This window comes from Ammospiza nelsoni, chromosome 3 (assembly GCF_027579445.1).
Source record: "Ammospiza nelsoni isolate bAmmNel1 chromosome 3, bAmmNel1.pri, whole genome shotgun sequence".
Classification (NCBI taxonomy): domain Eukaryota; kingdom Metazoa; phylum Chordata; class Aves; order Passeriformes; family Passerellidae; genus Ammospiza; species Ammospiza nelsoni.
In genome coordinates this window covers 65,477,584-65,492,298 of record NC_080635.1, presented here as the reverse complement: position 1 = coordinate 65,492,298, position 14,715 = coordinate 65,477,584, and the positions used below count along the sequence as shown (strand labels likewise).

Here is a 14,715-nt window from a genome sequence, read left to right as displayed (position 1 = left end):
CAGATAAGAAAAATACAAATCTTAACCTGTATGTTTCAGTGCCCAGAAATGAAGGTTGCACAAAACAGACAAAGAACATGCTTATGCTTTCAACAAAAAAAAAAAAAAAAAAAGAAAACGCCAGCTATTTTGGCCCTGGCTGAAGCTTTCTCAGCAGTAAAATGTTTTTAAGAAAAGCGTTAAAACCCCATTATAGAGCTAAGAGGAATGGAAAGGAGCAAGCATATCTGAATTCACTGCATATTTCATTATGAAACTCTTGAATGGATTGACATAGAAGTACTAGGTGCAATTTACAAGGGAAAAAAGGAAAAAGTACTTTCTCCTTTTCTCCTTTGTCTTCCAGAATAATTCTGTGTATCAGAGATAAAAACTACACATTTGGTCTCTATACAATGATACAATGGTTAAACTACCAACCACATCTAAGTGTTGATGGTGCTTGGCAACCAGCAAGAAAGTGTTTCAGCATTTAATCAGCTGAGTAGCATTTCATCTCAAGCTTCTTTTATTCATAACAAAGCTATACTGTTAGAATAACAATAACCCTACCTGCACTCTGTGAGGGACCACTCTAGCTTTATGCAAGAGCTACATACCACCTCTCAAATGTGCAACAAATAGAAGTGGCAGAAATTTGTAGATCAGAATAACATAATTTTTAAAACTCAAATCAGCTTAGTACACTTTATGGGCATACTTTTCTTGATTTAAACTGTTTGGGTTTCTTTTAATTAACATTTTTATCTGTGTCTGCTCATTCAGCTTTCCAGCACCAGTCAGCAGCATTCCCAGGTGGGCATACTCTATGTTGTATTTTTCTACAGTTTAGGTAGCTATATTTAAACCTGTTTTTTCAGCCCTTTATGATTACATAACCATTTCCACACTTCAAGATAGGCAATACACTTCCTTGTAGCTTGTTTTTAAATCAAATCAGAGATGCATCAATACATATTAAAAAAAGGTACCTGTATTGATGAACATTTAATTTCTGAATTCAATCTTTATGAACAGAAATTATACAACTAAGTGGTGAACCTCTGGACACTTAATCAACATAAAGAACACATATCGGCCACATTTGTTGTCAAGTCAGGATTTACAAATTTTTAGCAGAGACTCTGGTCTTGTATTGTTTCGATAAATCATTGTATAATATTGCTGGTATAGACCAGACCACTATTTCAGGTGTAAAAATCTGAATTGCAGAAAGAGAAGCTGGATTCCCTCTCTTCCTAATTTTATACAGGCTTCACACCTTTCAAATGGGTTTTAAATACATCTTCTCACAAATTAAAACCAGGGTGTAACAAATCCACAATTTCACAGCCCTACTGCAGTATCTCAGGCAGTACTAGTTCAGGGTAGAATTTCTAAGACATTCCAGGACCTGCTTATTTCAGTACCTTATCATTTCTGGAGGAGGAGACAGAGGAGCATCCTTATAGAGTTTGTGGGTGCCACCAAGCTGGGAAGAATGCCCTGGTGGAGGGCAACACAGTGGAAAGGATGCATTGAAAGAAATGGGCTGCCATCCAGAGGGACCCATCTAGGTTATAAGTACAGGCTGACAGGAACCACACAAAATTCAGCAAAGAAAAATGCAAGGTCCTTGACACAGGAAGGACCACACCCATACACTGGTCCATACGGGGTCACAGATCTGCTTTGCACAACCATGTTGATGGTAGGCTAAACGTGAATCAGCAGCGTGGTGTGGCAGCACTGAGTGTCAGCAGCACACGGGGCTGCAGCAGCAAGCAGCAGTTTGAGGGAAAGGACAAGTGTTATGGACTCGGGCCTTACTGCACATCACCTGGAGGGCATATTGCTGCGCTGTGATGTCATAGCGTGCCTCAGTTTCCCAGTTCTTGCCCAGGTGTCAATCGCCTCTGCTTTCCCCCACCCTGACCCCTGCTGAGTGCTGTCTGTCAATCCTGGCATTCCAGAAGGGTGTCGAGTGATTGGCAGAGTTCAAAAGATGCCTCTCAGCCCTGGGGGATATTGGGCCATCCAGGTGTCATTCGTCCCCTGAGACTTCCTCCCCTTACCTGATCTCTACACCTTCCCTCCCCCTCTCCCCAGGGTTAAAAGGAGCAACAGCCACATGGTTCGAGGTTCTGGTAGAGCTGTTAGGAGATTCAGAGGCCTGTGTGCCAGGAATAAAGCTCTGGATCAAAACCCTCCAGCAGAACCGACTCCTTTCCTTCACCTCACCTTGAGGCCTCTCTGCCAGAAGTAAACCTGAGCTCCTGCATGCCTGGACTTGCCTCTAGCACCCAGCTGCAGCATCCAGCTTAGCCAAAGGTGTCTCTGAGGTGAAACCAGCACAGCTGCTGCCTCTGGTCAAGCAGTAAGGGCCAGACAAGCCAGGCACGTCCTACCCCGCTATTCCAATAGCATATGCTGTCTCCTCCTCCAGCTCATTCAGCTTTGGTACAAGACACATGTTGATAGACTTGCTCATATTCAGCAGAGAGCTACCACCAAGAAGGCTGGGACTGGAACAGATATCCTTCTGAGGTAACTCTATTTGCTCAGGCTAAAGAAAAATGGCTTGTGGGACTTAATACTTTTCCAGCACCTAGGAGGTGGTTACAGAGAAAGTGGACCCAGTCTTGTTACAAAGGTGTACAGCAGAACAATGAGGGACTACAATCAAACTGAAACAGAGACGGTTCTGTCTAAATAGAAAGAAAAAGCTCACTATGAAGATAATTAAGCAATAAATGAAATTATTCAGAGATGCTGTGGAATCTTCATCCTTAGAGGTTATTCAAGAACTGACTGTACAGAGCCCTAAGCAACCTTCTAATTCAGTGCTGAATTCAGCCTCCTGAGACCTCTTCCAGCCTAAGCAAGCCTGTGATTCTGTGATCCAGGTCACTACAACTCTCAGAGACTCTCTTTTGTGTACTGCAGTCAGGAGGAACTTACTAAAAATCCATTTGTCCAAGAGTTAAGTTATTAATCTCTTACACTATGGTGTGGAATTCTTTCTCTTTCAGCTGTAATGGATAAAACATAGATTTTTACAGAGGGAAAGCTTAATTCCCTACTACCATTTCAATCTGTGTTAAATACATACCCAATGCAAACAGTGGTATGGAAAAGTCACAGCTGTTTTGAAAAAAAATAGTCCTCACATGCTATTAATCTATTTGCATACAGTTCTCATACAGTAAAAGATACGAAGAAAAAAGAAAAACAACCATTTTGCATATGGAGACCTTTTCCTATGTCCAAAAATTCTCTAGTAAATTCTCCTTACTACAGTGAACTTTCTCATTCCAAAATTTCTTGCACAGGCAGAAAAAAAAAGTTAATTTCTAACACAGTAATTTTCCATTCTGGAACTGTAGGTTAGATTTAACATGGTATTTTTGAAAGGCAGAGATAAAAGTATGTTAAAACTATGGAAAGTTAAATATATCCCTTTCAAGGGATATTCTACCTTTACAGGTAGAAGTAAAGAAAGTAAATGAACTTGGGTAATATGAAACTTAGAATAAAATGAGTCCAATTCTCTTTATGCTCCTGTTGTAAAAAGTAACAGACAAAGAACTTTGAAAACCTCCAGCTTTTATGAGCCTAAACCACAAGACTTGACAAGCTTAAATTCCCCATCAGCAAAATATATTGTGATGTGCTCCTGTGAGAGGCTGTATATTAAAATGTGTGTTCAGTTATTAGACTTCCCAAATTAGACAGCAAATTAAAAGCCATCCCACAATAACACCCTGAAATCACTTTAAGTCATTTCAGTCATTTAATGAGTTCCAAAATCTGTTACTCTTACTTTAAACTATGTTTGTTCATTATCAGCTAGTTCTTCAAACTGGAGTCAATAAAATCAGTTCTACAGCATTTATGGCTTGGAAAAAGTATAAAGCCAGTATTTTCTTTGAATTATCTAACATAACTGAGATGATAAATAAGAATTACCATTAAAAAACCTCAGTATTCACACAAGATTATCCCAAAACAATGGCCAAAATCACTTAAGACATAGCTGTAATAAATGTGTCATAAAAACTGAGACGCATTTTGACTTCTCAGAGACTTGTACAGTGTTATTCTTCTACACATAGGGGATTATTACTTTTGTAAAGCTAGGGAATACCTTTAAGTCCAAACAACTAGCATTGGTAGATATTTAACAGCACAACAGGCGAGCAGCCAAAATCAAAACAATCTTGTAGTCAAGAAGTGAGTCTGTCAACATCCTCTCCCTCCTTCTCCCCTCAAAACTGTAAAAAGTTTTAGTCACATTTAGTGTAAAGAACAACATTCATATAATTAAAATTATATCCACATATTATTAAAATCATTATTAGGTTAAAAACACCTATGCTAACAAATTTCATTTAAAAGCCAGATATCACAATTGATTTGATTTACTTAGTTGGTAATAAGCCACCAAAAATTAAATTGTAATGGCTTTCCAATTCTCAAGGACACCATAGTTAGTTACCTGGTCTAAAAGATCTTCGACCTTTTTTTGCCATCCATCCCTTGCTGCATTTTTTTCACGTTCTTTCAGCTGCAACAACTGAGTCATGGCTGCCTTCTTGTCCTCCTCATGCTGCAGCCTCAGCTCTTCACGAAGCTTATTACATTCCTGTCTAAAAACAAAGGACAAATAACTAAAATGCAGTGGGACCTTGTGCAAGAGGTACAAAAGAATTACAATCTCAGTAATAACTGGAAAATCTTAAATAACAGATACATTTGCTTTACATTTCATTTGATAGTACAGTTGCATACAATATATAGTTCATTTATTATTAAAGAATAAAAAAAATAATACTTGCCGAAGATTTTCTGTCCATTTTATTTCCAAGTCACGTGCCATTCTGTCAACTTTGAACTTTTCCTCCTCTCTCATGGCAGCAATCATTGCCTCGTGCTGTTGTCTCTCCTGATCTAGTTCTCCCTGCAAGTACAAACTTTACAATAGAGACTGATCAGCAGCAAAAGTGTATTTCAAACATAAGTGAGTGTATTTATAATAAAAATATCAATTACAATTGGCTCATAAATTTGAACTACAACTTCTTCACTGTGAAATTCCTAGTTATGCACAATTAATGCTTGTACATCTCCAGATATTTCTTATTTGTGAAATAGAAGTCTGTATTCCTATAAAAAGCAATTTTCCAGTAAGTCATTCTACAATCTTCTCAAATACCATTAATGGTGAATCACAAAATAATTTATGTTGCAGAGAACTTCAAAAGGTCAACAAGTCCCATTCACTGGAGGACTTACTTCACAATTAGAGCATGTGGCTTAGGTCCTTTGTAAAGAATGCTTTGAATTTTATTTTTAAAAATTTTTAAAGCATCATATATCCAGTATTTGAATTTCAAAGTTTGAGCTATCTGTATGTGATAGAAAGTTCAAAGTTCATTTCTGTTTCTCAATGGGACATGCCTGCTAGAAGCAAGGTTTCATAGCCTGAACACAGGGAACACCTTTAAAATTCCCACCAATTTCTGCTGAAATTTTACCATAATAGAATAGGTACCACCTAGAAATACTACTTACGTGAATGTTGTTCAGCCGCGCTTGCTTCGTTCATGAAGCAAACATAGCCCCCTAAATTGAATTATTAATTTTTAAAATGAGACCTTTTCTGCAGCATTTTGATTAATTTTAAAATCTGTTAAGATAAATTTTATTGCCAGTAACCTATTATATATGAATATTTAAACATTTTAATAGGTGAAGAGAGCAATACTAGTTCATAATAACATTTAGAAACATTATAAAAAAATACAGAGAAAGTTATAAACTATAATATTGTGCACCTCTAATGACTGTGGCTGAAAGAAATAAAAAAAAAAACCAATAAGCTGCTTCAGGCTGGTTCTATTAAGAAAATATGAAAAATATGTTCATTGAAAAAAAAGTATAATATTTACTGCTCTATGTCAAATACTTCTGTGATCTTGTAAATGTACATTCTATACTGAGGAAACAAAAAGGAAATGTTTGCCCAGTATTGCAGTCAATAAGGTATTGACAGACTAACTGACAGTTCTACTTCCATCTAAGCCAATTAAAATGGCAATATATTTGTGCCTAGGCAAATTAATTGCTTAATGGTACAAAGTGGTCAGATTTTCTAGATGTCAGTCTGCTATCCTTACAGATATCGTAGCATATATCTAAAAATTATTCTCACGTCTTTATACTAAATTTCCAAATTCGAGCCTGAAATGAAGACTGTGCCCATTTTCCAAGGAAAACATGGCATGTATGTATTCAAATAACTCATCAAAAAGATTTCTGTGAATTTCAGAGTTAGTAAGCTCCAGACCTTGTTTTGCATCATGACATGAACTGTCTGGAATTGCAAGTGTTAATTCATATCCTTTAATGAAATTCTATTAAAGCCCTGAACATATTTGTATGGATATGTTCTGGCAGCTACAAATTACATTAACCATATAAAGATATGCTTGCAGCACTACCTGTTAAATACTAAAAGTGTTCTGAAAACAAAAAATACCCACTCCGAAACAACCAACCAATAAAATAAAAATAAGAAACCCCCAAGCCCCAAAAGAAACTATCCTAGTTTCCATTTTTTAAAATTTCTTCTCAAAATAGAAATCTCTCCTTTAATGAAGCCATATGAGGCCCCTTCTGTCATGGGTACCCCATAACACTTCTAGCTATTTTAAAAACAAGACCAAAATCACCCTAACTGCACTTTGCACAATTTATTCTCAAACAGCACAGTTACCTCAACACTGTACAGTGAATCTGTGGTCTCTCGCAGTCTTGCTCTAGTTAATTCTAGTTCTTTCTGGAGTATTTCCTGAGCTTCTTGAAGACTGGAGATGTGTCCTTCTGCAGTCCCAAGGCCTTGCTCACTTTTTCGTACTAGGTCTTGCAGACGACACACCTGTGACATTACAAAAAAACCTGTAATTTCCATAACTGTTACTAATGGCAGCCAACCCATCCTGGTGCTTTTCAGTGATTCCTAATTCTGACCTAGACAAATTTTTAGTTGCACTACCTGTTCTCCTTAAATATCACTTAATGCTTCTGTATTTAAAAACAAATTCCTGTAATATTATAAAAGCAAAGACTCAAAGGATTTTTATAAGTAAAAAAAAAAAATATATCCAATGTGTTTGATGCATATTGCAAGGAAAGGAGCTACATAAAAGATACAAAAATGCCTCATAGTTTACTGTAAGAAAGCAGGTTTTAAGCAAATTAATGAGAGATATTTCAAAATACATAAACTCTAATCTAATATATAAATTAACCTGTGCTAGGGTTTAAGTTTCTGTTTTCAGATTGCTACCTGTCCAGCCTGTTTAAAACTTAAACTAGAAACTGTACATATAATGTAATAATCTCCTTAACTGCTATGTAACAATACTCTTTTTCTGCCTGTTTGTGCTTCAGCTTCCCATCTGTAAAATGATGATAATACACTTCTTTGCTTCAAATAAAAATATAAGAGACTGAACACTGTTCACCAGCTACAGGAAAGAAAAAGATTTTAAGTATGTAGGTTGGAAAACCAGAAAAATGGGAGGCAGGGAGGAACAAAGAACAGCAGTTAACTGGAGGTGCATTTTCTGCCGAAGCAACAGTTTATGCTATTGCCTTTGTAAGCTGAGATAATTTCATTCACAATGGGACAAGTGTCACAAGAAAATACTAGCTTTTGGATTACAGGCATGCACAGGTAAGAACTGTAACCACTCTTCCTATTTGTTAGAATAATTACATACAAATACTGTTTATAATACACACAGAGACACCATCTCTCTCTCCCAGAACTCTCTCCCTCTGTCAACAACCTGCCAAGGGTTTAAAAAGTGCAACTCCTCCTTTTCTTCTCAGGATGGAATCCAAAATTTCTTTGGCATGAGAGATCTCAGTGAAAAACTCTGGTAAAGTTGAGCACTTGTCTCTGTGCTCCTCTGAGTTTTATTCAAACAGCCAATAATTCCCTACAGAGCACAGCTACCTGAAGGTAGCAGTGCTACCTACATGACAAACTGTCCTCAAACTGTATTGATATCCTGGTAGTGCTCTGTTGTCCATGTATCTGATAGTAGCATGATATGAATAGCAGTCTTGTAAATCTAAGGATATGGGAGCAGGCAGGAATGCCACTCATAGGGCTTAAGATATACTCTGCTGTTGACAAAGTGATGGAGGCTGTTTAAAATGATCTTTGATAACATCATCAGAAATCCTTTGCATGGAAACAGCAAGTCCTCAGATGACTATACCAAGTGATACAAACATACCAACATTCTAAAATGCCTTGGCTGGTCTACAGCGAAAGGAAACACATCTGCAGAGTGAACAGCCAGTCTCATCCCGAGACATGCATGAGAAAGCCACTATTCTGACTTAACCCAAAGTCCCCAAAAAATCTCTGGCAAGTATTCAAGATTACACTGCTCTTAAATAGCTTAGAACTAGGAGCAAGCCTAATGAGGCTTGAATCTTTCTCTCATCCTTTAGCTAAGATAATTGCCACCAGAAAGTCTGTCAAAAAGAAAAGAAGATGGCATGGGCTCAAAAGCAGCTTTCTCAGCAGGGAAGCTAGAACTGAACAAGCATCCACAGAAAGTAAAGAATACAAGCCTACTGTGTTAAATGATTTCTATAACTTAAAGCAAACAAAAAAAAAAGAAGCAACAGTAGCAATGTAAGGGCTAAGCTAATGATGTGTCAGACACATCACAGGGGAAGCTTCTTCAAGGTCAGTGATGGCATTGAGAAACTGCTGTCAGTTGTCAATAGAGATCTAAGGCCAAGCTGTGGTTGCAACTGAAGCACTTCTGTCATGTGCTCAAGATAAACATAGTAATGAAATAAAACATTTCTCTTCTGCACTACATGGAGAGGATTTACAGACCAACGCCAATTTATTGTCTCTATGTTTTCTCTCATTCTATCACTATGCACAATATATGGTATTACACTTATCCTGGCAAAGGATTGTATGTAAACTTGAATACTGGACAGCAGCTAGACCTAGCTCCCTATTTCAGTCTTCTGTTTCTTAGCTTTGCCTCTGTTTGGTTAACTTTCATGCTAATGGAATTTTCCAAGCCTGAATTTGATAGCAGTTGGATAACAGAAACTCATTCTTAAAACATTTCAAGTTATTTCCTTCAAGGAAGGAGAAAGTTTATTGCTCATGAAGCCAAGAGACATTGATAAAGAATAGCTAGATTTAACCCTACAGTGCTAGATGATGATAGAATGACAATAGTGCTCTACTCAGATCTAATCCAGAAACAATGAAAGTTAGCATACAACAGAGAAGTTAAACCAAAAATAAATAACTAAACTTCCTGTAATTTTGAACTGAAAAATAAAGCTGTGTAAGATTTTCTTAAGATGCATAACAAATACATCATATTTTCATCAATTTGAATGCAGGTAAGCACACTGTTAAAAGAGAAAGAGCAGTTCCAGCTTAAACTGGCACCTTCTCTAAGCTCTGAAACAAAGATACTGGCAGCCCTAAGGAGGAAGAACCCTCCTGTTTAAAGAGCTACTCACAACTGACTGATAAGCAGAGCTGCTGAACTCTAAAGGCAGGAGGTCCAGCTACTCTGGAAATGTATAATCTCTGGCATGTCCATCTATCTGTACATGTTAATACATATTTTCAGAATATATACCTTAATATATAATAATCAAATACATTATGAAGTTATTAATATAGTAATGTATTAATAGATTATTAATACATTCATATATAATATATTAACAAGTAAAATCTGTACTTTTGGAAGGGCAAACTTCCCTATGTAGTATATTGAAAACATGCAGGTTTTTTCCTTAAGCTAGTTTAGTATTTGTGCAATTTGCAAGTTACCAGAATGAAACACCTGCTCTCTCCAAATACTGTACAGTATAGAAAGCAGCAATGAAAAACTGTGCTGCAAAAAAATACTTAAATTCATGTTTAACTCTCTCAAAGCAAGCACTAAAATCATGCATAGGGCTTGCTGAACAATAAAGCTGATGAAATATGCTCTTGAAACAAGCCAAAAGTTCCAGAGAAAAATGGTTTGATGTTTTTGATATCAGCAGAATGTACTTCTAGTTTCAAAATATTGTATTGTAAAAAGGTTGTGATTTCCAACTAAAAAAAATTAAAACTGACTTGACATATGATACATTTAACATCAATTGCATATACCATGACATAACAAATAATTCGGGTCCTACTAAAAGTACTTCATATCATCTTTTGATGAAAATACAAGAAGATGATTTGCAAGTCAAGAAACTGACCAGAATTTATGATATGTTAACCATAACCAAATATGAGTTTACATCCAGTTAAATTTCCCTCTCTCCTGATGTATTTTGTGTAGAGGTCTGTATACCTAATGAGAAGATAAAAATAGTTAAAAATAAAAAGCTGTTTACATCAGCTGTTTACATCTCTCTTGCTTTGTTAATTTTGTAACGGACAATAAAATCATTCCTCAGAAGCAGTCAACTAACTTTCCATGTTTTAAGAATACTCCACTCTAAACAGAAGAAAGGCATTAAACACTCAACAGCGTAGACCTAGACCTGTCCTGGAGTCTAAGATCACTATTGATGAGATGTGGTAGTGAAACAGCAAGTTAGTCCTTGCCTCCTGATTGGCAGAAGTCAGCTTCGTTGTCAGCTCCTCCTTCACGTTCTCCAGCTGCTGTCGGAGCTGATTCTTATCATCCTCCAAATGCAGTTTCTCCTTCTCAAACTGCTGCTCCAACTCCTTCAGAAACAGGAAGGATGGAAGAAATATTAAATACTTGCCATAGAGTCATTGCAAAGTACAGATCTACCACACGGAAATGATTCTAACCAGCAAAAATACTTGTGATCTCATCCCTTTCCTTAAACTGTTGGAGCATGAATATTTATTTCCTTTTACAACAGATGTAATTTTCCAGTTTATTTTCTAATTTAACAACCTTAAATCACAAACTAAAGACTAACAGGACTTTTCTCTCAATTACTTCTCAGTTATCAAAAGCTTTAAAAATATATCTACTTTCACAATTTTTCAGTCTGAGCTGAAAGAAGAATTTTTCATTTTCTATAAAATTACACTGATGTATCTGCATGTCTTTCAGCCTTTACCCATCTATTTCCTACAAATAATCCCCACAGGAAAGAATAAATCTTAAAATCCAGATTGAGCTCTGTGAAGTCTTTTAGAATGTTACAATTAATGAAAAAAAAAACCCAGACCATATATCTACTACATTTGTGCAGAATCAAATTACTTTTCAAGTTTAACTATATGGAAATAAAAAAGTAACACCCCTGTTTTCATCAACCTTTATGGTGTAATAGCCAAATTCTCAAAATAACTGCTGGATTAATTATATTTCTCTTACATGAGCCTATGTTGTGTGTGTATATATACACACATAAATGTTAGAAACTTTCATAGTTTTAAGGAAAATTATAAATTTATACTTCAGCCTTAATATTCAGAATACATTTTCAGAACAACAATTTCTTTCACAAAATACTTTAAAGGAAACATATCAAAATTGAGAATTTTATTACATATATCAGTGAAATATACTATACAGCTCATAATACTGCGAAGTTTAAGTGAAGAAAATTAAGGTTTCCAAGCCAGGTGCTCCAGAGTCATGCCATAAAAGGCTTCAAGGTTTTCTATGGAGCTAGAACCTCTTTTTTAACTCCTTCCTAGGGGCTCAGCTGAAATGCAAGGTTTAGTATCAATTAAGTGCCTCTGTGCAGACCTGGGCTCAGGTTTCCTAAAAATCAGTATTATCTCAGAAATAGCCATGAAAATACATACACCAGAGCCAGCCTGAAACAAAAGGTACAGTATTAGTAAAATTAGGGGAAACAGGGAGAAAGAACTAAAGTATTAAAGAGGAAAAACAGTCACTAAAAGATATAAAAGTCTAAGGAAACCCAAGGTTTCCTGCTGCAAGACAGCAATGTAGTGTCAAACCACCCAACTCCAAGAAGCAACAGAGGCCAAGTCTTCCTCATTCAAACCCAAAGATGACTCAAGTGTTTTACAGGGGGTGGAAAGCACATTAAGCAGCTTGTTAGTTCTAGCACTGCTTTAGGGTATGGGGCAGGCAATAAATTATTCCTGTGTACACTGCTTGCATGATCTCTTCATTCATGGTAGAAGTTGGTCAGAGTGACAGAACAGAGGGCTACACTGCCACAAACTCATTACTAAGCAAGGTAAAACTCAACAAGTGCCTGCCTTCTCCACTGGGTCCATATGAGTCAACACGTGGGATAAATGCTCCTTGCTCAGTGAAACTTGATCAATTTGTCCTGTTCATGCTGAAATCTGCTGTCTGCAAAATCCCACTGGTGCTATTTAGACCCTATTCTGATAACAGAGCAATTATTTCTCTGATGATACTTGTCAGTACAGCTGTGCAGTACTGCAAAATTATTAGCAGCTCTATTTTCATAATCCTCCTGATGCCATTTTTACAGCTCATTTTATAGATGGAAATACTGAAGCAAAAAGAAATATTTGAGCTATTTTTTGAGTCCTATTCTAATTCTGCTGAATTCTCTTCTGTTCCCCAGATGCATTTCCCAGGATTCCAATCCAAATGAATCCTCATGCCCTCTATCCCAAGGCTCCTGGTACCATGCTTCTTCCTCATACAAAATTCAAATCTGCTCCACATTTAAGCTTGACTGTTTTCTTCCTTGGATTACTTGATCACCACAGCATGTGCTTAGTGAGACAGGTTTGACAGAAGAGACAGTGAAATCTGATTAGATTTAACATCAGTGAAATCGGATTGACTGAGATCTTGATCCCAACATCTCTCCATAGGTAGTTCTTTCTTGTTAAAATAACTTCATATTTCTCACACTTAGAGAGGTGTTCCCTATTTAAACTAGTTTAGTGATTTAAGAAAAAAAAGTTTGTGATCTCCTTTTGTTTTATTCTCCACATTATTTTAGTAAGAAACAAACCAAAAGAACCCCACATCTTACTGAAATACAAGAAAAAGATACACAGAAACCCTAAGGGACATTGTCTTAATAACCAGCATGTTTAAAGTTTTAAAGCAAGTAAACCTGTAAGATCAGATGCATATATGTCTGAGACCTACTTCAATTACTGGGTGACAAAACAAATTTTGTATGTATTAAAAATTGACCTAAAACAACATACTGGTAGAAAAATTTACAAAAACAAACCAAATCTGTCAGAGATGCACATCACTAACTACAACCATGGTTCTTGGTATGTTTCCTGTGAATACATCAAAAGAAATATAACAAAGCCTCAAATTAAACACTTAAGCCTGTATTTCCTGTGCAAGGCAAAATTTGTGTATAACACACATCCAATCAGATTAGGAAATAATAATTTAAAAATGGGCCTCATCCTGAGAAAATAAAGGCCAGATTTGTGAAACAAAAAAAGCCTCTCAGTTTCAGGATTCCAGTCAAAGGTAAATGTATAGTTGCTGGAGAGTGAGCTGCTGTACAGTACATAATTTTATGTTGAACACTTAGTACAGCTGTTATCATCTGAGTACACATGGAGGTTAATAAAATATCAGTCCTAATAAAATACCTTTCTGTACTTCTGAACTGTCAATGAAAATTTTAAATAAATGTTATAATAATATAATCTTTCATCTCCTTCAGAAGAATAGATCCTGATACACCAACCTTTCTAAATATGGGTGACAAATCCCAGGAAAACAAAATTATTATACTTGAAAATACATTTGTATAAATGGAGAATTTATCTTCCGTATGCAGACAAATGACAGTACAAGTGTGTTTTTTTTCCCAAGATATTTGTTATTTTTCTAAATGCTTAGCAGTTTCTTCAGAGGCCTGCAGGTAATTCCAAATTAAGTTTGCCATAAAACAAAACCATGCAGTACAAGATGCAAACTGTAACAGTTGCTTTTTGTTTGATTACTAAGAAAATAAGAACATACCATCTGCAGTTTCTTCTTATCCTTATTAGCATTACTGTGTGCAGCCTCAATTGCAGTATGGTGTTTCCATGCCAATTCTTCTAAGGTCTTGGAATGAGCCTCCTTTAACTGAGCAGCCTCTCCTTCCAATCTTGCTTGTAATTTTACCAGCTCCTTCTCATAATATTCACGTTGTGTTTCCCTTGCTTCATTTACTTTCTATAAAGTACAGGAAAAGAAATCTATTCAATGCTTAAAAAATCTGAACAGTAGGAATAAAAAAAAATACAAAAACATTACTGATGATATAAATCTGTAAAAAATTAACTTCCATATAAAACAAATTGAGCAAACACTAAGCACTGACTATGTGATTCAGTAACCAAAAAGGTAATTTTAAAAGATCCATGCAAAACAATACTACTTATTAAAAACCTAATTTTTCCTCTGTTTAATCTGGGAAAACAACAATCGGGTATCAAGCCTATAGAGAATTTCTGTTCAGTATTTTCAAACATGTTCAATGCATTTTCAGCAAATGGCTTTTTAAACTGTTCCTTAATCATTTCACATTTGTCCTTCCTCAGACAATTTAGATACTAGGCATATACACACAAGGTCATAACTCAAATGAAATTGTTAGAAGATTGTCCAAAGCAGTCTGACTGCATTGGACAATCTTCTAACAAAGAAGTATTTCATCTACCTTCCCTTTAATCTCACTTCACACTCTGCATTAGTCATT

General features: G+C 36.1%; 1 protein-coding gene across 4 annotated transcripts in view; it reads right to left on the bottom strand.

Moving 5' to 3' along the window:
- The window catches only part of FAM184A (family with sequence similarity 184 member A), a 74,091-nt gene that overhangs the window by 26,182 nt on the left and 33,194 nt on the right, over positions 1-14,715 (bottom strand). For all 4 annotated transcript variants that reach the window (XM_059468187.1, XM_059468188.1, XM_059468189.1 and 1 more), the window contains exons 5-9: positions 13,992-14,189; positions 10,655-10,777; positions 6,758-6,919; positions 4,814-4,939; positions 4,478-4,624 (exon numbers count right to left, since the gene is read on the bottom strand). In XM_059468187.1, the coding sequence (XP_059324170.1) occupies positions 4,478-4,624; positions 4,814-4,939; positions 6,758-6,919; positions 10,655-10,777; positions 13,992-14,189 (756 nt within the window). The remainder of the gene's footprint in view (positions 1-4,477; positions 4,625-4,813; positions 4,940-6,757; positions 6,920-10,654; positions 10,778-13,991; positions 14,190-14,715) is intronic.